General features: G+C 50.6%; 1 protein-coding gene across 1 annotated transcript in view; it reads right to left on the reverse strand.

The window, feature by feature from the left end:
* The window catches only part of slit1a (slit homolog 1a (Drosophila)), a 344,291-nt gene that overhangs the window by 23,018 nt on the left and 294,714 nt on the right, over nucleotides 1-26,559 (reverse strand). Inside the window, exons 26-33 of the mRNA XM_059653007.1 lie at nucleotides 23,194-23,357; nucleotides 21,746-21,870; nucleotides 17,745-17,842; nucleotides 8,545-8,684; nucleotides 4,347-4,440; nucleotides 3,646-3,783; nucleotides 1,506-1,743; nucleotides 213-343 (exon numbers count right to left, since the gene is read on the reverse strand). Of these exons, the coding sequence (XP_059508990.1) occupies nucleotides 213-343; nucleotides 1,506-1,743; nucleotides 3,646-3,783; nucleotides 4,347-4,440; nucleotides 8,545-8,684; nucleotides 17,745-17,842; nucleotides 21,746-21,870; nucleotides 23,194-23,357 (1,128 nt within the window). The remainder of the gene's footprint in view (nucleotides 1-212; nucleotides 344-1,505; nucleotides 1,744-3,645; nucleotides 3,784-4,346; nucleotides 4,441-8,544; nucleotides 8,685-17,744; nucleotides 17,843-21,745; nucleotides 21,871-23,193; nucleotides 23,358-26,559) is intronic.

The raw sequence follows: 26,559 nt of genomic DNA on the forward strand, positions 1-26,559 counted from the left end.
GGTATCTTCCAGAAGTCTCAATTAGCCAATGCGGAACTGCGATGCCTCCTGTGGCCCACTGGCTTTCACTAAATAGATATTAGGACAAGATACGGTGTGGGAAATGGGCGGGAGAGAGTGGGGATGAGAGGGGAGGAATTGGTGGGGAAGAAACGAAAAGATTGAATGATACCTGTTGAGGAGAGGTTAATCTCTGCCCCGTCTGACATTACCTGTAGATGGCAGAGCTCGGGTAGCTGCCAGGGTCATAGCTGACCCGCACGTGACCCTGGTAAAGTTCAACTGCGATGTGGTCATTGTCTCCGTTGTAGAGGAGGATCCCGTTATCTTCTGCGGTGGAAACCTGAAGAAGCCAGTGTCACCTTCACATTAATACCAATCTCATGTAGGGCATTCACACACTGTTGGCCTTAGTCAATGTGAGAAGGGGCAGCAGGCAGAGGCCATTCAGCCCCTCGAGTCTGCTGCACACTTCAACAAGACTATGGTCACTGCATCATCCCCATTACTCTTAGTATCTAAATATCTGCCCTTCTCTGCCCTGTATGTGCTCAACGATGCAGACGCCGTAACCCTGCATGGTGCAGAATTCCAAAGATTCAAAAACCTTTAAAGAAGGCAGCACGGTGGCTCAGTGGTTAGCACTGCAGCCTCACAGCACCAGGAGCCTGGGTTCGATTCCGGCCTCAGGCAACTCCGCCAGGGTGGCACGGTGGCTCAGTGATTAACACTGCAGCCTCACAGTGCCAGGAGCCTGGGTTCGATTCCAGCCTCAGGCAACTCCGCCAGGGTGGCACGGTGGCTCAGTGATTAACACTGCAGCCTCACAGCGCCAGGAGCCTGGGTTCGATTCCAGCTTCAGGCAACTCCGCCAGGGTGGCACGGTGGCTCAGTGATTAGCACTGCAGCCTCACAGTGCCAGGGACCCGGGTTCGATTCCAGCCTCGGGTAACTGTCTGTGTGGAGTTTGCACGTTCTCCCCGTGTCTGCGTGGGTTTCCTCCGGGTGCTCCGGTTTCCTCCCACAGTCCAAAGATGTGCAGGCTGGGTGGATTGGCCATGCTAAATTGCCCGTAGTGTTCAGGGGTGTGTGGGTTATAGGGGGATGGGTCTGGGTGGGATGCTTCAAGGGGCGGTGTGGACATGTTGGGCTGAAGGGCCTGTTTCCATACTGTAGGGAATCTAATCTCAAAAAAACTGTGTGGAGTTTGCACATTCTCCCCGTGGGTTTCCTCTGGGTGTTCGAGTTCCCCCCCACAGACCAAAGACGTGCAGGCTCGGTGGATTGGCCATGCTAAATTACCTGCAGGAGTCTGGGTGGGATGCTCTGAGGGTTAGTGTGGACTTGTTGGGCCGAAGCGGTCTATGAAATGTCTTAGTCCTAAATGATTGGCCCCTGTCCCAAGGTGCTGTGCTCACTCCTGTGTTCTAGGTTCTCTTGACAAGCCTTTTAATAATTTCATGCATTTTAATGCACTTGCTCCTCACTGCAGTCCACAAACTGACCTGCAGTGAGATGTTTGCACGGGGCCAGTTCTTGAGCTCAGTGAACTGGAGGTAGGAGTCCCGATCCACAAAGTTGACGCTGACCAGCTTGTCGCAGAGTGACCCTCCGAAGCCAGGGAGGCACTGGCACAGGGTGTGGGGACCAATGTTCACACACTGTCCACCATTGAGACAATCCTGCAGCTGACACTGGACGGAGTCTGAGGAAGCCTGGGAGGTGAGCTCACAGAAACGGCCACTGGGTGGAGACAAAGAGACACAGACAGAAATAGAGGGCACTGCACAGGCCAAGAGCTGATTTCAAAAAATCATAACATTGCCACAAGCTGCTCATAGCCTTTGCTCAAATATTACAATTTAACTTCTGCTTGCTGAAGCATTGCTTCATAGACCTTCTCACAGCTCCTGCGGTGTTCCTTTGTGAGGTGTGAGCCTTAATGTTGGTTCATTTCTTAAACATTTCACAAGATTTCTCATCAATCTCACACAAATCTCCAAATTGAGCCATGTTCTAAAACTGACCTCTGCTGCTCTGTAATCTATTTTACACCAAATCCCCTTTCGTCTCGCATGCCAGTGCTCACTGATCTTCAATAGCATCCTGCAGTCAACGATGTTAAAATTCTCATCCCCATTTTCAAATTCTTCCATGTTGTCGCTCCTTTCTATCTCCCTGATCTCCTCCAGATTCACACCCCTCTGGTAAATGTATTCTCCTCTCATGCCAGCCTTGTTGTGAAACATCTGATGTAATTGCTTCAGCACTCCCTCCGTAAATCTCTGCACTTTGCTCTCTCTGCTCTTCAAGAAGCTTCTTAAAAACCTAACTCTCTGACCAATCTTTTTGTCACTTGCCCAAATGTCTCCTTCTGTGACTCAGAGTCAAATGTCATTTGATAATCATGACCTGCGAACCTCCCCAGGACATTTTATTACAATGAGGGCACTGAAATTTACTACTGTTGTTGATGAATCAACCTTGTTCTGTTGTACATCTCTGAAATCAGTTTTATTGATCCACACGTTTTGCTGCCAAGCCCTGACATTCCTTCCTTTTCTCATTCATTTGTGGAATGTGGGCATCGCTGGTTTTTATTCCCCATCCCTAACTGCACTCGAGAAGATGGTGACGAGCAGCCTTCTTGAATCGCTGCAGTCCATGTGCTGTGGGTTTCCCTTACGGAGGGAATTCCAGGAATTTGACCCAGCGACACTGAAGGAACAGCGATATATTTCCAAGTCGGGATGGTGAGTGGCTTGGAGGGGAATTTGTAGGTGGTGGTGTTCCCATGTATCTGCTGCCCAAGTAGGAGTGGTTTTGGGTTATTGCCTTGGCTTAATTGCCCTTTTGATGGTAACGGTGAGTCACCTTCTTAGACACAACTGAGCAACTTACTCGGGCCACTTCAGAGGGCCATTAAGATTCAGCACATTGCTGTGTGTCTGGAATCACATGTAGGCCAGACCAGGTAAGGACAACAGATCTCCTTCCCTGAAAACTGGGGAGGGGTATAAACTTTTGGCTTGTTTGACGTGTGGGCTGTAGACAGTGAGCGGAGTTGGCTATTCCTCTGCGGGAGGCATCACCCAAAATGCACACTGAGGCAGATCCTGAGAACAGTGGTCAGAAACGGGATGCCTGACTACTGAGCCCATCTCAGGGTGATGTCCAGTGTCAGCTGATCTATCAAAGGCTGGTCACTGCAATTTCTTTCTTCAATAATATCTCTACTGTCATTCTTGCTTGGAGTGTCTTTAAAGATGTAGCTCTGACATGAGTAACACTGTGACCCCACGCAAAAGACCCTAGAGACATGCTCAAATAAATTCAAAGACAATTCTCTTTGGTGCCCTGGACAATATTTAGAGCAGCCACATCAGTTTGAAAAAAAAACGTCAACTCATCATTTTGTTCTCTGTGTTTGTGGAAGCTTGCTGTGCACAAATTAACTGCCGTGTTGCCTAGTTACAATAGTGGCTGCTCTCCAAAAAAGTGTCTCATTAAGCTGCAAAGAGGTTGGGGACGTCCTGCAATTGTAGAGGACACTGTACACCAGGAACCTGAATCCTTAGTCTATTGTCCAGTACCAGGCTGGAATGCTACATGACTTGGAAGTTGTAACACAATCTTATCACTCACTTGTAACCTTCTGAGCACAGACACGTATAACCATTGATTCCATCCATGCAAACACTGTTTCCCTGACACTTATGATCCTGGCAGTTGTCAACGGCAACGCTGCAGTTATCTCCGACAGACCCAGAATTACATTCACATCTGTAAAACACAGAACCAAAGGAGTTAGGATTGAGATGGTCAGGCACCTAGTGACAAAGTCCAACCCCATCCCTACCAATTCCTACCCATCGAATACATCAAACACACCCAGGACAAAGGCAGTACAGAGTTAGATATAGAGTAAAGCTCTCTCTACACCGTCCACATCACACACTCCCAAGACAGGGACAGTATTGGGCTGGATACAGAATAAAGCTTGCTCTCTGCTGACCCCATAAAACCCTCCCAGGGCAGGTATAGCACGGACTTAGGTACAGAGTGAAGCTCTCTACATACTGTCCCCATCAAACACTCCCAGGACAGGGACAGCACGGTGTTAAGATACGGAACAAAGTTCCACCTACATTGTCCCCATCAAATACTTCCAAGATAGGGAGAGCAAGGGGTTAGAAACAGAGTGAAACTTCTTCGCTTTCAGGGCATTTAATGAAACCTTCTGCATCCACCTATCTGTGTAAAACCTAAACGTATTCCGTGACTGACCTATAATACAGTTAATGTCTGATCTGATTCGATCTTTTTCGCTCCAATGCTCTACTTACTGGAGGCCCTCGGCAGTAACGGCACATTTGGAGTCTTGCTGGCACGGGTTTAACTCAGGTGAGCAATGGTCAACCACCTCCTCACACAGATCACCTATAGAGACAGCAAACAGGTTCACAGCTGGGTCAGGGTCCAACTCACATACAACTTGCTTCTGACAGCTTTTGGAGCAACAGTGGCTCTGTGTGTCGCACTCTCACCCTTTGATCTAAGTGGTTCTGGGTTCACATCTCACTCCAGTAACCTGAGTATAACATGTAGGTAAATGCTTGCTTACTCAGCACTGAGGGAGTGCTGTACTGTCAGATAGACTGTTATTCCAAAGCAGGTGATGAACTATAGTCCTTTTTACACTCTTTGGTCTAAGTCTGTTGAAGCAGAGGATTTATTTCTTAACTAACATCTTTAAGAATTGATAATCACCAACACATTGCTGTTTCTGGGATCATACTGTGTACAAATTGGTTACCACATTGCTGCAGTGAAAGAAAAAAGAGCTGAATTGGCTGTAAAACACTTTGACATACGGAGATTGCAAAAGATGCTGCGGAAATGATAACTTCTTTGTTCTTTGAAAGTGCCCCTTCTCTCACAAAACTATATTTGCAACGGCTTCCTTGAATTAGCTGTCACTCTGGGGTTACGCATTGGGGCTGTCGGTTGCGTGTACTTGGCACAGCCTGAGTTTTGAGATGTGAAGTGTGATCTAATTGAAACATTTCAGATTCCCGAAGGGATTGTGAGGGTGGATACTGCAAAGATGTGATCCTCCCGACAACCCTGTCCCTTGTCAGAAGATCAGAGAACCCAGGGACACAGGCTCAGGGTAAAAGGCGCAGACTAAGGACCCAGATCTGGGGGCTATTTCGTCACTGATCCAGCTGTGAATCTTCATATTCTCTCTCCTCTCAGCACGACCAAGAGCCAGTCGAGGACTAGGCTCCTGATTGACATTGTAGAGTTTTGCGAATGAAAAGATAAAGGAACAGAATGGGAAGGTGACTGTAGAAGCTCAGTCATGATCTTATTGAATAGCACAGCAGCTTGATGGGCCAAATGGCTATTTCTGATGCAATTATGAGAAACAATGCGATTAAGAGTGAGAGCGAGAAATCTCTTCGAGAATCCACCCCACTGTCTCGGTGCGGATGGTGAAGGAATCGTGTGATAAATTTCCTGGACAGAGAGAGCTGCTGATCCAGCACATTCACTGGTTCCTGAGCCAGCTTTCCTCATCTCTTAATTCTTAATTAGCAGTCTGCTGCTGGAGATGACTAATGTCTAATTGAAGGGAATTGCTAATTTGTAATTATTCAAACCAAGCCTTTGTGCAGAGTTGGATGCAGCAATCAGCCTGTAGCAGGGGAGACAATATTCTGCACAAAGCCAACATTCACAGGTGCTGCACACAACATCCTGGGTATCACTGTCTGAAATGTTCGCCTCCCACCCTCCAAATCAACTTCATCCTTGTATCCCACACTGTGAGTGGAAATGCTGCCCCAGTGGGTAATGCTCTCTCACTGCTGTGTTAAAACTTGCGGGTTCAATCCAGCCCCACTCCAGGGACAAAAACAGAAGTTGCTGGAAAAGCTCAGCAAGTCTGGCAGCACCTGTGAAGAGAAATTGGAGTTAAGGTTTCGGGTCCAGTGATCCTTCGTTAGGAGTGCAGAGACATTGATGGTCCTGCTGCAGGACTGAACGGGTGCTGCATTTCCATAGGCATTGGCTTCCAGCTGAAGGGTTGAAGACAGGCCCTGCCTGCCCAATCAGGTGGGTGACCTAATGGGAGGTGAGCAGGGATACATCTGGGAAAAACACAGAAAAATAGCTGAGGAAGTGCAGTAGGTCTGGCAGCATCCGAAGAGCGTTAACAGAGTTTTTAAGAAAGGTGTAATTGCAACCAACTTTTGGCCCTTAGCACATATCATAAAAATATCTTTGCTCATTATCTCACAGGTGTGTGTATCTGTATGTGAGAGAGCGAGACAGTGTGTGCATTTGTGTGTGTGTCTGTGTCGAGGGTGTGTGTGTGCGTGTATCTGTGTGTGTGTGTGTCGAGCGAGTGTGTATCTGTGTGTGTCTGTATGTGACAGAGAGAGTATATGTGTGTGTGAGAAAGAGAGTGTGCGTGTATGAGTGTCTGTGTGTGTCTGTATGTGAGACAGTGAGAGAGTGTGTGCGTGTCTGTGTTGAAGGACCGTGTATCTGAGTGTGTGAGAGAGAGAGTGAGAGAGTGTGTGTGTCTGTATGTGAGACAGTGAGTGTGCGCGTGTGTGTGAGAAAGAGAGTGAGAGAGTGTGTGTGCCTGTGTTGAGAGAGTGCGTGCCTGTGTGTGTGTGAGAGAGTGTGTGTATGTGTGTGTGTTTGAGTGTGAGAGAGTATGTGTGTGTGTTTGAGTGTGAGAGAGTATGTGTGTGTGTTTGAGTGTGAGAGAGTGTGTGTGTATGTGTGTGTGAGAGAGTGTATAAGTGTGTGTTTGAGTGTGAGAGAGTGTGTGCGTATATATGTGTGAGTTTGAGTGTGAGAGAGTGTGTGTATGTATGTGTGTGTGTTTGAGTGTGAGAGAGAGTGTGTATGTGTGTGTGTTTGAGTGAGAGAGAGTGTGTATGTGTGTGTGTTTGAGTGTGAGAGAGTGTCTATGTGTGTGTGTTTGAGTGTGAGAGAGAGAGGGTGTATGTGTGTGTGTTTGAGTGTGAGAGAGTGTGTGTGTGTATGTGCATGTGTTTGAGTGTGAGAGAGAGTGTATGTGTGTGTTTGAGTGTGAGAGAGTGTGTGAGTATGTGTGTGAGTGTGAGAGAGAGTGTGTGTATGAGTGTTTGTGTGTGTGTGAGAGTGTGTGTATATGTGTGTTTGAGTATGAGAGTGTATGTGTGTGTGTTTGAGTGTGAGAGAGTGTGTGTGTATGCATGTGTGTTTGAGTGTGAGAGAGAGAGTATGTGTGTGTGTTTGAATGTGAGAGAGAGAGGGTGTATGTGTGTGTGTTTGAGTGTGAGAGAGAGAGTGTGAGTATGTGTGTGAGTGTGAGAGAGTGTGTGTGTATGAGTGTTTGTGTGAGTGTGAGAGTGTGTGTATATGTGTGTTTGAGTGTGAGATGTATATGTGTGTGTTTGAGTGTGAGAGTGTGTGTGTGTATGCGTGTGTGTTTGAGTGTGAGAGAAAGAGTGTGTATGTGTGTGTGTTTGAGTGTGAGAGAGTGTGTGTATATGAGTGTTTGTGTGAGTGTGAGAGTGTGTGTATATATGTGTGTGTGTGTGTTTGAGTGTGAGAGTGTATATATGTGTGAGTTTGAGTGAGAGTGTGTGTCTATGTGTGTGTGTTTGAGTGTGAGAGAGTGTGTGTGTATATGTGTGTGTGTTTGAGTGTGAGAGTGTGAGTGTGTGTATGTGTGTGTGTGTGAGTGAGAGAGAGTGTGTGTGTGTATATGTGTGTGATTGAGTGTGAGAGAGTGTGTGTGTATATGTGTGTGTTTGAGCGTGAGAGAGAGTATGTATATATGTGTGTGTGTGTGAGAGAGAGAGTGTGTATATGTGTGTGTTTGAGTGTGTATGTATATGTGTGTGTGTGGATATGTGTGTGTGTATGAGTGTGTGTGTGTGTGTATATGTGTGTGTGTGTTTGAGTGTGAGAGAGTGTGTATGTGTGTGTGAGAATGTTTGTGTGTGTGTTTGTGTGTGTATATGTGTGTGTATGTATGTGTGTGTGTGAGAGAGAGTGTGTATATGTGTGTGTTTGAGTGTGTATGTATATGTGTGTGTGTGGATATGTGTGTGTGTATGAGTGTGTGTGTGTGTGTATATGTGTGTGTGTGTTTGAGTGTGAGAGAGTGTGTATGTGTGTGTGAGAATGTTTGTGTGTGTGTTTGTGTGTGTATATGTGTGTGTATGTATGTGTGTGTGTGAGAGAGAGTGTGTATCTGTGTATGTTTGAGTGTGAGTGTGTGTATATACGTGTGTGTGAGTGTGTATATGTGTGTGAGTGTGTGTGTGTGAGTGAGTGTGTGTGTGTGAGCTTGCTGCGAGTAAATTGGTAGCTGCCTGTCCAACACTGTGGTAGTGAATATACTTCATAAGCACTTAAATGACTGTCAAGAGCTTTCAAATGTTCTGAGATTGGGAAAGGTGCTACAGAAATGCAGCTCTTTCTTTAGTAGCCTGTAGCCAAGGCCGGTCAGTCTTGCTGGGTAGCTGCCTGTACCTGTGTGATGTGGGGGACACAGGCAGGTGTAGTTACTGATTCCATCCAAACAGGTAGCACCATTTCTACAAGCATTTTCTTCACAGTCATCAATATTGGTAGCACAGGTGTTCCCCTGGAAACCATCTGGGCAGGTGCACCTGTCAGAGGAACAAGAGGATGAAACGAAAGTTCGCTCAAAGACACTCACTCCTTCCCAACAGTAAAAAACCTCATCCCAGTCTTTCCAGCCATCGTTTAATCCAGCATGACGACAGGGAGTGAACGCTTCTGCCTTATTTAGCCAGTCCCCAGCGACTTCAGTCTCTGCCACCTCCAGCCTGGTACTGAGGGAGTGCCGCACTGTCAGAGGGTCAGTGCTGAGGGAGTGCTGCACTGTCGGAGAGTCAGTACTGAGGGAGTGCCGCACTGTCAGAGGGTCAGTACTGAGGGAGTGCCGCACTGTCGGAGGGTCAGTACTGAGGGAGTGCTGCACTGTCAGAGGGTCATGACTGAGGGAGTGCCGCACTGTCAGAGGGTCATGACTGAGGGAGTGCTGCACTGTCGGAGGGTCAGTACTGAGGGAGTGCCGCACTGTCAGAGGGTCAGTGCTGAGGGAGCGCCGCACTGTCAGAGGGTCAGTACTGAGGGAGTGCTGCACTGTCAGAGGGTCAGTACTGAGGGAGTGCTGCACTGTCAGAGGGTCAGTACTGAGGGAGTGCCGCACTGTCAGAGGGTCAGGACTGAGGGAGTGCCACACTGTCAGAGGGTCAGTACTGAGGGAGTGCCGCACTGTCAGAGGGTCAGTACTGAGGGAGTGCTGCACTGTCAGAGGGTCAGTGCAGAGGAAGTGCCTCACTGTCAGAGGGTCAGGACTGAGGGAGTGCTGCACTGTCAGAGGGTCAGTACTGAGGGAGTGCCGCACTGTCAGAGGGTCAGTGCTGAGGGAGTGCCGCACTGTCAGAGGGTCAGTACTGAGGGAGTGCCGCACTGTCAGAGGGTCAGTACTGAGGGAGTGCTGCACTGTCAGAGGGTCAGTACTGAGGGAGTGCCGCACTGTCAGAGGGTCAGTACTGAGGGAGTGCCGCACTGTCAGAGGGTCAGTGCAGAGGAAGTGCCTCACTGTCAGAGGGTCAGTACTGAGGGAGTGCCACACTGTCAGAGGGTCAGTACTGAGGGAGTGCTGCACTGTCGGAGAGTCAGTACTGAGGGAGTGCCGCACTGTCAGAGGGTCAGTACTGAGGGAGTGCTGCGCTGTCGGAGGGTCAGTACTGAGGGAGTGCCGCACTGTCAGAGGGTCATACTGAGGGAGTGCCACACTGTCAGAGGGTCAGTACTGAGGGAGTGCTGCACTGTCGGAGAGTCAGTACTGAGGGAGTGCCGCACTGTCAGAGGGTCAGTACTGAGGGAGTGCTGCACTGTCAGAGGGTCAGTACTGAGGGAGTGCTGCACTGTCGGAGAGTCAGTACTGAGGGAGTGCTACACTGTCAGAGGGTCAGTGCTGAGGGAGTGCCGCACTGTCAGAGGGTCAGTGCAGAGGAAGTGCCTCACTGTCAGAGGGTCAGTACTGAGGGAGTGCTGCACTGTCAGAGGGTCAGGACTGAGGGAGTGCTGCACTGTCAGAGGGTCAGGACTGAGGGAGTGCCACACTGTCAGAGGGTCAGTACTGAGGGAGTGCCGCACGGTCAGAGGGTTAGTACTGAGGGAGTGCCGCTCTGTAGGAGGGTCAGTACTGAGGGAGTGCCGCACTGTCAGAGGGTCAGTACTGAGGGAGTGCTGCACTGTCGGAGAGTCAGTACTGAGGGAGTGCCGCACTGTCAGAGGGTCAGTACTGAGGGAGTGCCGCACTGTCAGAGGGTCAGTACTGAGGGAGTGCTGCACTGTCAGAGGGTCAGTACTGAGGGAGTGCTGCACTGTCAGAGGGTCAGTACTGAGGGAGTGCTGCACTGTCAGAGGGTCAGTACTGAGGGAGTGCTGCACTGTCGGAGAGTCAGTACTGAGGGAGTGCCGCACTGTCAGAGGGTCAGTACTGAGGGAGTGCCGCACTGTCAGAGGGTCAGTACTGAGGGAGTGCTGCACTGTCAGAGGGTCAGTACTGAGGGAGTGCTGCACTGTCAGAGGGTCAGTACTGAGGGAGTGCTGCACTGTCAGAGGGTCAGTACTGAGGGAGTGCCACACTGTCAGAGGGTCAGTACTGAGGGAGTGCTGCACTGTCGGAGAGTCAGTACTGAGGGAGTGCCGCACTGTCAGAGGGTCAGTACTGAGGGAGTGTGCACTGTCAGAGGGTCAGTGCTGAGGGAGTGCTGCACTGTCAGAGGGTCAGTACTGAGGGAGTGCAGCACTGTCAGAGGGTCAGTGCTGAGGGAGTGCTGCACTCTCAGAGAGTCAGTACTGAGGGAGTGCTGCACTGTCAGAGGGTCAGTACTGAGGGAGTGCTGCACTGTCAGAGGGTCAGTACTGAGGGAGTGCTGCACTGTCAGAGGGTCAGTACTGAGGGAGTGCTGCACTGTCAGAGGGTCAGTGCTGAGGGAATGCTGCACTGTCAGAGGGTCAGTACTGAGGGAGTGCTGCACTGTCGGAGAGTCAGTACTGAGGGAGTGCCGCACTGTCAGAGGGTCAGTACTGAGGGAGTGCCGCACTGTCGGAGGGTCAGTACTGAGGGAGTGCTGCACTGTCAGCGGGTCATGACTGAGGGAGTGCCGCACTGTCAGAGGGTCATGACTGAGGGAGTGCTGCACTGTCGGAGGGTCAGTACTGAGGGAGTGCCGCACTGTCAGAGGGTCAGTGCTGAGGGAGCGCCGCACTGTCAGAGGGTCAGTACTGAGGGAGTGCTGCACTGTCAGAGGGTCAGTGCTGAGGGAGTGCCGCACTGTCAGAGGGTCAGTGCAGAGGAAGTGCCTCACTGTCAGAGGGTCAGGACTGAGGGAGTGCTGCACTGTCAGAGGGTCAGTACTGAGGGAGTGCCGCACTGTCAGAGGGTCAGTGCTGAGGGAGTGCCGCACTGTCAGAGGGTCAGTACTGAGGGAGTGCCGCACTGTCAGAGGGTCAGTACTGAGGGAGTGCTGCACTGTCAGAGGGTCAGTACTGAGGGAGTGCTGCACTGTCAGAGGGTCAGTACTGAGGGAGTGCCGCACTGTCAGAGGGTCAGTGCAGAGGAAGTGCCTCACTGTCAGAGGGTCAGTACTGAGGGAGTGCCACACTGTCAGAGGGTCAGTACTGAGGGAGTGCTGCACTGTCGGAGAGTCAGTACTGAGGGAGTGCCGCACTGTCGGAGGGTCAGTACTGAGGGAGTGCTGCGCTGTCGGAGGGTCAGTACTGAGGGAGTGCCGCACTGTCAGAGGGTCAGTACTGAGGGAGTGCCACACTGTCAGAGGGTCAGTACTGAGGGAGTGCTGCACTGTCGGAGAGTCAGTACTGAGGGAGTGCCGCACTGTCAGAGGGTCAGTACTGAGGGAGTGCTGCACTGTCAGAGGGTCAGTACTGAGGGAGTGCTGCACTGTCGGAGAGTCAGTACTGAGGGAGTGCTACACTGTCAGAGGGTCAGTGCTGAGGGAGTGCCGCACTGTCAGAGGGTCAGTGCAGAGGAAGTGCCTCACTGTCAGAGGGTCAGTACTGAGGGAGTGCTGCACTGTCAGAGGGTCAGGACTGAGGGAGTGCTGCACTGTCAGAGGGTCAGGACTGAGGGAGTGCCACACTGTCAGAGGGTCAGTACTGAGGGAGTGCCGCACTGTCAGAGGGTTAGTACTGAGGGAGTGCCGCTCTGTAGGAGGGTCAGTACTGAGGGAGTGCCGCACTGTCAGAGGGTCAGTACTGAGGGAGTGCTGCACTGTCGGAGAGTCAGTACTGAGGGAGTGCCGCACTGTCAGAGGGTCAGTACTGAGGGAGTGCCGCACTGTCAGAGGGTCAGTACTGAGGGAGTGCTGCACTGTCAGAGGGTCAGTACTGAGGGAGTGCTGCACTGTCAGAGGGTCAGTACTGAGGGAGTGCTGCACTGTCAGAGGGTCAGTACTGAGGGAGTGCTGCACTGTCGGAGAGTCAGTACTGAGGGAGTGCCGCACTGTCAGACGGTCAGTACTGAGGGAGTGCCGCACTGTCAGAGGGTCAGTACTGAGGGAGTGCCGCGCTGTCGGAGGGTCAGTACTGAGGGAGTGCCGCACTGTCAGAGGGTCAGGACTGAGGGAGTGCCACACTGTCAGAGGGTCAGTACTGAGGGAGTGCTGCACTGTCGGAGAGTCAGTACTGAGGGAGTGCCGCACTGTCAGAGGGTTAGTACTGAGGGAGTGCTGCACTGTCAGAGGGTCAGTACTGAGGGAGTGCTGCACTGTCAGAGGGTCAGTGCTGAGGGAGTGCTGCACTGTCAGAGGGTCAGTACTGAGGGAGTGTGCACTGTCAGAGGGTCAGTGCTGAGGGAGTGCTGCACTGTCAGAGGGTCAGTACTGAGGGAGTGCAGCACTGTCAGAGGGTCAGTGCTGAGGGAGTGCTGCACTCTCAGAGAGTCAGTACTGAGGGAGTGCTGCACTGTCAGAGGGTCAGTACTGAGGGAGTGCCGCACTGTCAGAGGGTCAGTACTGAGGGAGTGTGCACTGTCAGAGGGTCAGTGCTGAGGGAGTGCTGCACTGTCAGAGGGTCAGTACTGAGGGAGTGCAGCACTGTCAGAGGGTCAGTGCTGAGGGAGTGCTGCACTCTCAGAGAGTCAGTACTGAGGGAGTGCCGCACTGTCAGAGGGTCAGTACTGAGGGAGTGTGCACTGTCAGAGGGTCAGTGCTGAGGGAGTGCTGCACTGTCAGAGGGTCAGTACTGAGGGAGTGCAGCACTGTCAGAGGGTCAGTGCTGAGGGAGTGCTGCACTCTCAGAGAGTCAGTACTGAGGGAGTGCTGCACTGTCAGAGGGTCAGTACTGAGGGAGTGCTGCACTGTCAGAGGGTCAGTACTGAGGGAGTGCTGCACTGTCAGAGGGTCAGTGCTGAGGGAATGCTGCACTGTCAGAGGGTCAGTACTGAGGGAGTGCTGCACTGTCGGAGAGTCAGTACTGAGGGAGTGCCGCACTGTCAGAGGGTCAGTACTGAGGGAGTGCCGCACTGTCAGAGGGTCAGTGCTGAGGGAATGCTGCACTGTCAGAGGGTCAGTACTGAGGGAGTGCTGCACTGTTGGAGAGTCAGTACTGAGGGAGTGCCGCAATGTCAGAGGGTCAGTACTGAGGGAGTGCTGCACTGTCAGAGGTTCAGGACTGAGGGAGTGCTGCACTGTCAGAGGGTCAGTGCTGAGGGAGTGCCGCACTGTCAGAGGGTCAGTACTGAGGGAGCGCTGCACTGTCAGTGGGTCAGTACTGAGGGAGTGCCGCACTGTCAGAGGGTCAGTGCTGAGGGAGTGCCACACTGTCAGAGGGTCAGTACTGAGGGAGTGCTGCACTGTCAGAGGGTCAGTACTGAGGGAGTGCCGCACTGTCAGAGGGTCAGTACTGAGGGAGTGCTGCATTGTCAGAGGGTCAGTGCAAAGGGAGTGCTGCACTGTCGGAGGGTCAGTACTGAGGGAGTGCTGCACTGTCAGAGGGTCAGTACTGAGGGAGTGCCGCACTGTCAGAGGGTCAGGACTGAGGGACTGCTGCATTGTCAGAGGGTCAGTACTGAGGGAGTGCTGCACTGTCAGAGGGTCAGTACTGAGGGAGTGCCGCACTGTCAGAGGGTCAGTACTGAGGGAGTGCCGCACTGTCAGAGGGTCAGGACTGAGGGACTGCTGCACTGTCGGAGAGTCAGTACTGAGGGAGTGCTGCACTGTCAGAGGGTCAGGACTGAGGGACTGCTGCATTGTCAGAGGGTCAGTACTGAGGGAGTGCTGCACTGTCAGAGGGTCAGTACTGAGGGAGTGCCGCACTGTCAGAGGGTCAGTACTGAGGGAGTGCCGCACTGTCAGAGGGTCAGGACTGAGGGACTGCTGCATTGTCAGAGGGTCAGTACTGAGGGAGTGCTGCACTGTCAGACGGTCAGGACTGAGGGAGTGCTGCACTGTCGGAGGGTCAGTACTGAGGGAGTGCCGCACTGTCAGAGGGTCAGTACTGAGGGAGCGCTGCACTGTCAGAGGGTCAGGACTGAGGGACTGCTGCATTGTCAGAGGGTCAGTACTGAGGGAGTGCTGCACTGTCGGAGAGTCAGTACTGAGGGAGTGCCGCACTGTCGGAGAGTCAGTACTGAGGGAGTGCTGCACTGTCAGAGAGTCAGGACTGAGGGACTGCTGCATTGTCAGAGGGTCAGTACTGAGGGAGTGCTGCACTGTCAGAGAGTCAGTACTGAGGGAGTGCTGCACTGTCGGAGGGTCAGTACTGAGGGAGTGCCGCACTGTCAGAGGGTCAGTACTGAGGGAGCGCTGCACTGTCGGAGAGTCAGTACTGAGGGAGTGCTGCACTGTCAGACGGTCAGTACTGAGGGAGTGCTGCATTGTCAGAGGGTCAGTGCTGAGGGAATGCTGCACTGTCGGAGAGTCAGTACTGAGGGAGTGCCGCACTGTCAGAGGGTCAGTACTGAGGGAGTGCTGCACTGTCAGACGGTCAGGACTGAGGGAGTGCTGCACTGTCAGAGAGTCAGTACTGAGGGAGTGCTGCACTGTCGGAGGGTCAGTACTGAGGGAGTGCCGCACTGTCAGAGGGTCAGGACTGAGGGAGTGCTGCACTGTCGGAGAGTCAGTACTGAGGGAGTGCTGCACTGTCAGAGGTTCAGTGCTGAGGGAATGCTGCACTGTCAGAGGGTCAGTACTGAGGGAGTGCTGCACTGTCGGAGAGTCAGTACTGAGGGAGTGCCGCACTGTCAGAGGGTCAGTACTGAGGGAGTGCCACACTGTCAGTGGGGTCAGTACTGAGGGAGTGCTGCACTGTCGGAGAGTCAGTACTGAGGGAGTGCTGCACTGTCAGAGGGTCAGTACTGAGGGAGTGCTGCACTGTCGGAGGGTCAGTACTGAGGGAGTGCTGCACTATCAGAGGGTCAGTGCTGAGGGAGTGCTGCACTGTCGGAGGGTCAGTACTGAGGGAGTGCCACACTGTCAGTGGGGTCAGTACTGAGGGAGTGCTGCACTGTCGGAGAGTCAGTACTGAGGGAGTGCTGCACTGTCAGAGGGTCAGTACTGAGGGAGTGCTGCACTGTCGGAGGGTCAGTACTGAGGGAGTGCTGCACTGTCAGAGGGTCAGTACTGAGGGAGTGCTGCACTGTCGGAGGGTCAGTACTGAGGGAGTGCTGCACTGTCAGAGGGTCAGTACTGAGGGAGTGCCGCACTGTCAGAGGGTCAGTACTGAGGGAGTGCCGCACTGTCAGAGGGTCAGTACTGAGGGAGTGCTGCATTGTCATAGGGTCAGTGCTGAGGGAATGCTGCACTGTCGGAGAGTCAGTACTGAGGGAGTGCTGCACTGTCGGAGGGTCATTACTGAGGGAGTGCCGCACTGTCAGAGGGTCAGTACTGAGGGAGCGCTGCACTGTCGGAGAGTCAGTACTGAGGGAGTGCTGCACTGTCAGAGGGTCAGTGCTGAGGGAGTGCTGCACTGTTGGAGGGTCAGTACTGAGGGAGTGCTGCACTGTCAGAGGGTCAGTACTGAGGGAGTGCTGCATTGTCAGAGGGTCAGTGCTGAGGGAGTGCCGCACTGTCAGAGGGTCAGTACTGAGGGAGTGCCGCACTGTCAGAGGGTCAGTGCAGAGGAAGTGCCTCACTGTCAGAGGGTCAGTGCTGAGGGAGTGCTGCACTGTCAGAGGGTCAGTGCTGAGGGAGTGCCACACTGTCAGAGGGTCAGTACTGAGGGAGTGCTGCACTGTCAGAGGGTCAGTGCTGAGGGAGTGCCACACTGTCAGAGAGTCAGTACTGAGGGAGTGCTGCACTGTCGGAGTGTCAGGACTGAGGGTGTGCCGCACTGTCGGAGGGTCAGTACTGAGGGAGTGCTGCGCTGTCAGAGGGTCAGTACTGAGGGAGTGCTGCACTGTCAGAGGGTCAGTACTGAGGGAGTGCCGCACTGTCAGAGGGTCAGTACTGAGGGAGTGTCGCACTGTCGGTGGGTCAGTACTGAGGGTGTGCCGCACTGTCGGAGGGTCAGTGCTGAGGGAGTGCTGCACTGTCGGAGGGTCAGTACTGAGGGAGTGCCTCACTGTCAGAGGGTCAGTGCAGAGCAAGTGCCTCACTGTCAGAGGGTTAGTACTGAGGGAGTGCTGCACTGTCGGAGGTGCTGCCTCTACATTCGCAGTGCACCTCCTCGAGGCCTCACAGTGTAGAATATGATGGAGAGTGAGTCGGGGAGTGTGGACAGGTTTGGGCTTAGGGTCTGGGCTGGACGGTGCTGTGGTGCAGCTCAGATTATGGGGAAAGTGTCTGACAGACCAAATCCCAATGCCCCACCCCATACACTACTCCTACCAACATGGTTCTGAGTGAAAACCGGAGAAGGGAAAGCAGGAAGAAAAGGATGGGGAATGGAGAGGGTTCATTACTGAGTGCAGCAGCTGGGAATGTCAGTGTCTGTGTACCTAGTGGATCAAATTCAATCCATCCCACGGAAGCCAGTGCACGTCAGCCTCCCTGATTATTTACACATCTCCATAGTCTCAGCCACCAGTGACAGAGAGACATGTGTTACACAGGATTAGATTACAGCCCTGGGTCACTGCCGCTTCTTTCTGGGGATGGGGAGAGAAAGACTTAAAGGAGGAGCACTCATTCCAAATTCTCTCTTTGACCGCCCCCCCCCCCTCACCCCCGATCTCGTGCTGACCCCAGAGCTCGGAGTGCAGCCAGCAAAGGACCATGTCTGGTGGAGTGATTCAAATCAGCAAAGAGCTGGATAACACCTTGTAGAAATCTCGGAATATTGTGGGCCTATGCTCTGGGAGATGACAGTGATAGCAGCAGGAGCACAGGGCATTGTGAAAGCAAGGGTGAGAATTTTAAAACTAGGACTGAGCAGGTAGCCCGTGTAAGGCAGGAAGCGTGGTGTCTGGGTGAGATGGGTGGTTGGTGGGATTTGTAAGATGGGCAGCAGAATTTGCCAAGTTGGGAGGAAAGTCGGGAGGGCACTGGAGTAATTGGATTTGAGAATGGTCAAAGCAAGGCTAAGTGTGCTGTAGCAGGCCTCAAATCCAGCACCTTGTACAGATGGCACAAGCGGTCTCAGTGAAAGGGTCAGAAACTTGGCTCAGGAGCAATTAGGTCCCAGAAAGAACTGGGGAGATGATAATCTTGGAGCAGATCTCCACTCACCAGAATGACTGAGCGTCTCCCTCCTTCAAATGGCATGTCCCTCCATTCTCACAAGGATGACTGATACAGGCACTGATCGGAGTCTCACAGTGCCTGCCCTGGAAGAATTGGAGAAAATACAGAGTTACTTCCTGTTGGATTCTATCCTCACTGTAGGGATGGTGATCCCTGTCGATGAAGGAGAAGTTTTCAGGTTTGAGTGTGCACAGGCTTATGTGATTTTTTTGGGTCAAGTACCAGGCAGAATAATGTGTTCGCAGCTCTGTGCTTCTGATGTGACTGTACAAACACAAACACACACACACACACACAGCAGACAACCTGAACACACAACCCTAACTCCATTATACTGAGAGAGTGACTGAGGTCAAACCAGACCTTTCATACTGGAATGTCACATGACTTAATGTCATGTGACTGAGTTTCAGACTGGAATCGAATTGAGGGGGTCAGGGCATTTATATGTAGAATAACAGATAACTGGGAGTGAATCACAGACTGGATTCGAATTGAGGAGTTCAGTGGGGTTTATATATCGAATAACAGATACCTAGGTGTAAAGTACACACTGGAATTTAATTGAGGGGTTTGGGGTGGTTTGTATATTGAATAACAGATATTTGGGAGCGGGTTACTGACTAAAATCTAATCAAGGGGTTTGGGCTGGATTATATATAAAATAACAGATATCCAGGTGCTCGTTACAGACTGAGATCTAACTGAGGGGTTTGGGGTGGTTTATGTTACAAATGACACTTCACCTGGAGTGAGTTACAGGCTGGAATCTAACTGAAGGGGCTTAGTGTATTTATAGATAATATAACAGATCCCTGAGACTGAGTTACAGATTCAAATCTAATTGAGGGGTTCGGGTGGCTTATATACAGAATAACTGATCCCTGTGAGTGAGTTACAGCTGGAACCTAACCGAGGGGTTCAGGGTGGTTTATATACAGAATAACCGATCCCCCTGGGACTCTGTTACAGGCTAGAATCGAACTGAGGGGTTCGGGGTAGTTTGTATACAGAATAACTGATCCCTGGGAGGGAGATACAGGCTGGAATCTAACTGAGAGATTTGGGGTGGTTTATATACAGAATAACCAATCCTCCTGGGAGTGAGTTACAGGCTGGAATCTAACTGAAGGGGCTTAGTGTATTTATAGATAATATAACAGATCGCTGGGACTGAGTTACAGATTCGAATCTAATTGAGGGGTTCGGGTGGTTTATATACAGAATAACTGATCCCTGGGAATGAGTTACAGCTGGAACCTAACCGAGGGGTTCAGGGTGGTTTATATACAGAATAACCGACCCCCCTGGGAGTGAGTTACAGGCTGGAATCTAACTGAGGGGTTCAGGGTGGTTTATATGCAGAATAACTGATCCCTCGGAGTGAGGTACAGGCTAGAATCGAACTGAGGGGTTTGGGGTAGTTTGTATACAGAATAACTGATCCCTGGGAGGGAGATACAGGCTGGAATCTAACCGAGGGATTTGGGGTGGTTTATATACAGAATAACCGATCTCCTGGGAGTGAGTTACAGGCTGGAATCTAACTGAGGGGTTCAGGGTGGCTTAAATACAGAATAACTGATCCCTGGGAGTGAGGTACAGGCTGGAATCGAATCAAGGGTTTTGGGGTGGTTTATATACAGAATAACTGAACCCCCGGGAATGAGTTACAGGCTGGAATCTAACCGAGGGATTTGGGATGGTTTATATACAGAATAACCAATCCCCTGGGACTGTGTTACAGGCTAGAATCGAACTGAGGGGTTCAGGGTGGTTTATATACAGAATAACTGATCTCTGGGAGGGAGATACAGGCTGGAATCTCACCGAGGGGTTCGGGATGGTTTATATACAGAATAACCAATCCCCCGGAGTGAGTTACAGGCTGGAATCTAACCGAGGGATTTGGGATGGTTTATATACAGAATAACCAATCCCCCTGGGAGTGAGTTACAGGCTGGAATCTAACCGAGGGGTTCAGGGTGGTTTATATACAAAATAACTGATCCCTGGGAGTGAGTTACAGGCTGGAATCTAACCGAGGGGTTAGGGGTGGTTTATATACAGAATAACCGATCCGCCGGGAGTGAGTTACAGGCTGGAATCTAACCGAGGGATTTGGGATGGTTTATATACAGAATAACCAATCCCCGGGAGTGAGTTACAGGCTGGAATCTAACCGAGGGATTTGGGATGGTTTATATACAGAATAACCGATCCCCCGGGAGTGAGTTACAGGCTGGAATCGAACCTAGGGGTTTGGGGTGTTTTATATACAGAATAACTGATCCCTGGGAGTGAGTTACAGGCTGGAATTGAACCGAGGGGTTTGGGGTGGTTTATATACAGAATAAGCGATCCCCCGGGAGTGAGTTACAGGCTGGAATCTAACTGAAGGGGCTTAGTGTATTTATAGATAATATAACAGATCCCTGGGAGTGAGTTACAGATTCAAATCTAATTGACGGGTTCGGGAGGTTTATATACAGAATAACCGATCCCTGGGAGTGAGTTACAGGCTGGAATCTAACTGAGGGGTTCAGGGTGGTTTATATACAGAATAACTGATCCCTGGGAGTGAGGTACAGGCTAGAATCGAACTGAGGGGTTCGGGGTAGTTTGTATACAGAATAACTGATCCCTGGGAGTGAGGTACAGGCTGGAATCGAATCAAGGGGTTCGGGGTGGTTTATATACAGAATAACCAATCCCTGGGAGTGAGTTACAGGCTGGAATCTAACCGAGGGGTTAGGGGTGGTTTATATACAGAATAACTGATTGCCCCGGGAGTGAGTTACAGGCTGGAATCGAACCGAGGTGTTTGGGGTGGTTTATATACAAAATAACCGATCCCCCGGGAGTGAGTCACAGGCTGGAATCTAACCGAGGGGTTCGGGGTAGTTTATATACAGAATAACTGATCCCTAGGAGTGAGGTACAGGCTGGAATCTAACCGAGGGGTTTGGGGTGGTTTATATACAGAATAACCGATCTCCTGGGAGTGAGTTACAGGCTGGAATCTAACTGAGGGGTTCAGGGTGGTTTATATACAGAATAACTGATCCCTGGGAGTGAGGTACAAGCTGGAATCGAATCAAGGGGTTTGGGGTGGTTCATATACAGAATAACTGATCCTCCGGGAATGAGTTACAGGCTGGAATCGAACCGAGGGGTTTGGGGTATTTTATATACAGAATAACTGAACCCTGGGAGTGAGTTACAGGCTGGAATTGAACCGAGGGTTTGGGGTGGTTTATATACAGAATAACTGATCCCCCTCGGAGTGAGTTACTGGCTGGGATCTAACCAAGGGGTTGAGGGTGGTTTATATACAGAATAACCGATCCCCCTGAGAGTGAGTTACAGGCTGGAATCTAACCGAGGGGTTCGGGGTGGTTTATATACAGAATAACCAATCCCTGGGAGTGAGTTACAGGCTGGAATCTAACCAAGGGGTTAGGGGTGGTTTATATACAGAATAACTGATTGCCCCTGGGAGTGAGTTACAGGCTGGAATCGAACCAAGGTGTTTGGGGTGGTTTATATACAGAATAACCGATCCCCCGGGAGTGAGTTACAGGCTGGAATCTAACCGAGGGATTCGGGGTGGTTTATATACAGAATAACTGATCCCTGGGAGTGAGTTACAGGCTGGAATCTAACCGAGGGATTCGGGGTGGTTTATATACAGAATGACCAATCCCTGGGAGGGGGATACAGGCTGGAATCTGACCGAGGGGTTCGGTGTGGTTTATATACAGAATAACTGATCCCCCTGGGAGTGAGTTACAGGCTGGAATCCGACCGAGTGGTTTAGGGTGGTTTATATACAGAATAACCGATCCCTGGGAGTGAGTTACAGGCTGGAATCTAACTGAGGGATTTGGGGTGGTTTATATACAGAATAACTGATCCCCCGGGAGTGAGTTACAGGCTGGAATCGAACCGAGTGGTTGAAAGGACCACTGCAGGGCTGCTGTTACCTTATAGCCATATGGGCAGCTGCATTTGTAATAATCCGAGTGATTGTCTTGGCAGGTTCCTTGGTTCTCACACGGATTCGATACGCAGGGGTTACACTTTGCCAAGATGCTGAGTTCAGGTGGACCTACATCAAACAAGATCATGGTGGTGTGTGATACAGAAAGTAATTCCTGGTCAGCTTGGAGACTGTAGCACATTTGAAGTTTAACATTTAAGTTTGAAGTATTGACAGTGAAGCTGGCTAGTTGTCAAATATGTCCAATTTATTTATACTCCTTGTCCTTGGGCAATGATCAGTAGGACGAGCAAGTACTCAAGAAATCTCTTCAAAGTTAGCAGTGACCAATGCTTTCAGTGTACTGAGCTACATCTAGTGGGATTAAGATACAGAATAGCATCTCCAATGGTAACAAGATACTTGCATGTAACAACTGAGAACACTCCAGGTTTCTCCTCCAGCTCCATGTCACTTTGGCAATCAAACCTTTACCTGCCTGGGTCCTGAATTCTGGAATTCCCTCCCTTCAGTTCCCCACCTCACCTTCCTTCTGATGTTCACTAAAGGAAAACTCTTTGGTCAAGCTTCGATCACCTGTCCTATTATTTCCTTATGTGTCTTAGTGTGAAATTAAGTCTTATTCACCCTGCGTTGAAATGCCTTTGGAAATTTCACTGTGTTCAAGGTGCTATCTGAACACAAGTCTTTGTTGCTGTCTGAAAAGAACTGCATTGAATCAGGAGTTGATGTCAATCACTGTTGAATCTGGAGTCTATGTAGTATCCCTACAGTGTGGAAGCAGGCCTTTTGGTCCAACAAGTCCACACTGACCCCTGCAGCATCCCAACCAGACCCATCCTCTTATCACCCACACACCCCTGAACACTACAGGCAATTTAGCATGGCCGATCCACCTAGCCTGCACATCTTTGGACTGTGGGAGGAAACCGGAGGAAACCCACGCAGACATGGGGAGAATATGCAAACTCCACACAGACAGCCGATCAAGGCTGGAATCAAAGCTGGGTCCCTGGAGCTGAGAGGCTGCAGTGCAAACCACCGAGCCACCCCTTTCCAGCATATAGACCAATGCTGAAGTCTATGTGCTGGAAAGCTTGTGGATGAACGCTTGAGGCCTGCTGCCAATTTTTCTGAAGAAGGGTCCCAATGCGAAACTTTCAGCTTTCCTGCTCCTCTGATGCTGCCTGGCCTGCTGTGTTCATCCAGCTCCGCACTGTGTTGTCTCTGACTCCAGCATCTGCAGCTCTTACTACCTCTACTGCTACACAGCTGTCCGAGGCTTTACACAATGTCATCTGTCTAGGTGTAACTCAACATGGAGTCAGGGGATTCTTGTAGAAACGTAGGGGTTAGGGAAAGGCTCAGGGAGGTGTGGCGTCACCTAACTTTCACCTCCAGGTGCACTGAGAGGAAAAGCAGCCTCCTTACCGTGACACTGGAATCTTTTGGCTGGAGTGGTTAAGAGGAGCTTGCCCTCCATGTCTCCTGGTCCAGCACAGCGGGCAATGCCAGGCTCTTTATACCCAGTTTTGACCCAGTCTGAAAGCCAGAGAAGATTGCAATCACAGTAGAGGGGGTTAGCTCCAATGGCACTACAAGAGAAAGAGGAAGAATGGAATTCAGGTAATGTTATACTCCATCTTATAACTCTAAATTAGTTACAGCATACCGCTTTCTGTTAGCATCAGTTATAGTGCAATGGATAGCACTCTCACTCAGTCAGAAGGTTGTATGTCCAAATTTCACACTGACGGTGAGATTCCCAGTGCGATGTTAAGACAGTGGTGCGCCCTTGGAAGTGATGTCAAATTGTTGTAATGGAAGTTGAGGATCCCGCGACACTATGAGAAAGGCAACTCTCTGAAGTTTCTTTCTCCCTCAGTACTGCCAGAAATAGCTAAGCAGCTTTCCCTCGTGGAAGCTTGTGGGATTGTGCTCTGTGCAAAATTCCTGTCCGTTCAGTCAGTGAACTTTGAAAAGTAACTCAACGTATGTGAAGTGCTTTTGGGGAAGTTAAAGTAAAAGGTTATGTTAAGCTTTTTCTCAAGTACAAAAGGGAACGTGTTCAGTGTCACTGAACTCCGTCCCTAATAGCATTGTGGGTCTACCTACAAAACACAGACTGCAGCGATTCGAGAAGGCAGCTCACCCCCACCTTCTCAACTATTAATGGACAATAAATGCTGGCCCAGCCTGCAACACCCACTTCCTACCAATGAATAACAAAAATGTTCTAAGAGCATTAAAAAGACTCATATTTGACTATTGCCCTTCAGAGCCTCAGGATGTCCTGCCTTTAAGCCAGTGATGAGCTGTTCAAATGGGGAAACTTGTTGCTTGAATCTAAAATCTATAGGTTTAAAAAAAAACTCATTCCAGTGATATGTAGGTCCATGTTCTAGTGCAGTACTGAGGGGGTGGTGCCTTGCCAAAGGTGCCATGTTTCAAATGAGATGCTCAACTGATGCCACCAATTGTTCTGCAGGGAGGATGAGAATGATTCCATGACCCTCCTTTGAAGAAGAGCAGGAGAGGTCTCCCTGATGCTCTGGCTAATACCTGTCCAACAACTGAACAGAATCACAGAACTGTTACAGCACAGAAAGAGGCTATTCAGCCCATCGCACCTGTACCTGCTCGCTGAATGAGCAACACACTTAGCACCAATCTCCAGCCTTCTCCCCACAACACTGCTAGTTATTCCTTTTCAAATAAGAGTATGAATACTCTTTAGAAAGCCTTAATTGAACCTGGCTCTGTCACACTCTCAGGCAGTGAACTCCAGACCCAAACCATTAGATGCGTGAAGAAATCTTTTCCTCACTTCACATTTCGTTCTTTTTCCAATCACTTGAAATCTGTGCTCCTCATTCATGACCATTTTGCAAACAGGAAGAGTTTTTCACTTTCTCCTCTGTCCAGACCCATTATGATTCGATACACCGTGAACATCATTGAAAACAGATTATCTGGTCCTTATCTGGATCTTGTTATATGCAAATAGACTGCTGCAATTCCCACACTACAACACTTCAAAAAGTACTTCATTGGCTGTGAAGCACTTCAAGGTGAGGAGGCAGCTATATAAGCGCATTGTTGTGGTGTGTTTCTGGATTCCAGTCATGAGCCATACTGTTATTAGTGGAAACTCAGAAGTGCTTCATGGTTGGCCCTGGGTTTACCTTCATCTGACACCCATTTAATTCTCCTGGAATTAGACAAGAGAAGACCGCAGCCTCATGGTAATGTCAATCTACAGGCAGACCCTGGGTTTTGAATAGGTTCCATTCTTGAGTCCACTCACAAGTCAGATCACAATGCAGGGTAATAGCAAATAGCCCCCATTCATAAGTACAGGAAACTTGCATCTGTCGAACCTTCAAAATTACTATTAATATACCCCTATATCGGATCACATTCAATAGTACAAGTCTTTTAAGTCAGACACTCATAATGTATTTGTAATGGAGGCAAATGCTCAAGTCAACAGATTCAAATCCCACTGTAGCTGGTGCCATTTAAAAATTAATGAACTAATTAAAAATCCAAAACCAGTCCAACCTGTCTCTGCCTCCCTAACCGGTTCTTCCTCTCACCCATCCCTTCCTCCCACCCCAAGCCGCACCCCCAGCTACCTACTAACCTCACCCCACCTCCTTGACCTGTCCGTCTTCCCTGGACTGACCTATCCCCTCCCTACCTCCCCACCTACACTCTCTCCACCTATCTTCTTTACTCTCCATCTTCGGTCCGCCTCCCCCTCTCTCCCTATTTATTCCAGTTCCCTCCCCCCATCCCCCTCTCTGATGAAGGGTCTAGGCCCGAAACGTCAGCTTTTGTGCTCCTGAGATGCTGCTTGGCCTGCCGTGTTCATCCAGCCTCACATTTTATTATCTTATAATTAAAAACCTATCTGGTTCACTGTGCCCTTTGAGGATTTCACTCTGCTGCCCTGTGACCCCAGACTCACAGCAATATGGGGAACTGTAATTGCTCTCAAAGGGCAATTGGTGATGGGTAACAAAGGCTGGCATCATTAGCCACACCCACGTTCTGTGAATGAATTAAAAAACATTGTCTGGAGTGAGGGAATTAGCACTAATGGGACCCTCCCCCATTCCACATCCACACCCTCCCAGAACTAGACCCACACCCTACCCCAGACCCGGACCCACACCCTCCCCAGGCCCACACCCTCCCAGAACTAGACCCACACCCTCCCCAGACCCACAGCCTCCCCCAAACCCGGACCCACACACTCCCCCAGACCCAGAGCCTCCCCCAGACCCACACCTTCCCCCAGACCTGGACCCACACACTCCCCCAGACCCATACTCCCCCCCCAGACCTGGACCCACACGCTCCCCCAGACCCACATCCTTACCCCGATCAAGACCCACACCCTCACCCAGACCCAGACACACTCCTTCCACCAGAACCAAACTCTCCCCCAGACCCAGACCCACACCCTTCCCCAGACACGGACCCACACACACACATGCACACAAACCCACACACAAGTAGGACCATGGTTCCACACACACATATGTACACAGACTCTCACACATTATCTCCTCTCTCTCTCTGTGTCTCTTTCTCTCTCTCTCTCTCTCTCACACACACACACACACACACACTCTCCCTCTGTCTCTTTCTCACACACAAACACACTCACTCTTCTCTCTCTCTCTTCCTGTCTCTCTCTCTCTGTCTCTTTCTCTCACATACACACATGCACTCTCTCTCTCTCTCTCTCTGTTTCTGTCTCCAAGATGACCCAACACTAACACCAGA

This window comes from Stegostoma tigrinum, chromosome 20, assembly GCF_030684315.1.
Source record: "Stegostoma tigrinum isolate sSteTig4 chromosome 20, sSteTig4.hap1, whole genome shotgun sequence".
Classification (NCBI taxonomy): domain Eukaryota; kingdom Metazoa; phylum Chordata; class Chondrichthyes; order Orectolobiformes; family Stegostomatidae; genus Stegostoma; species Stegostoma tigrinum.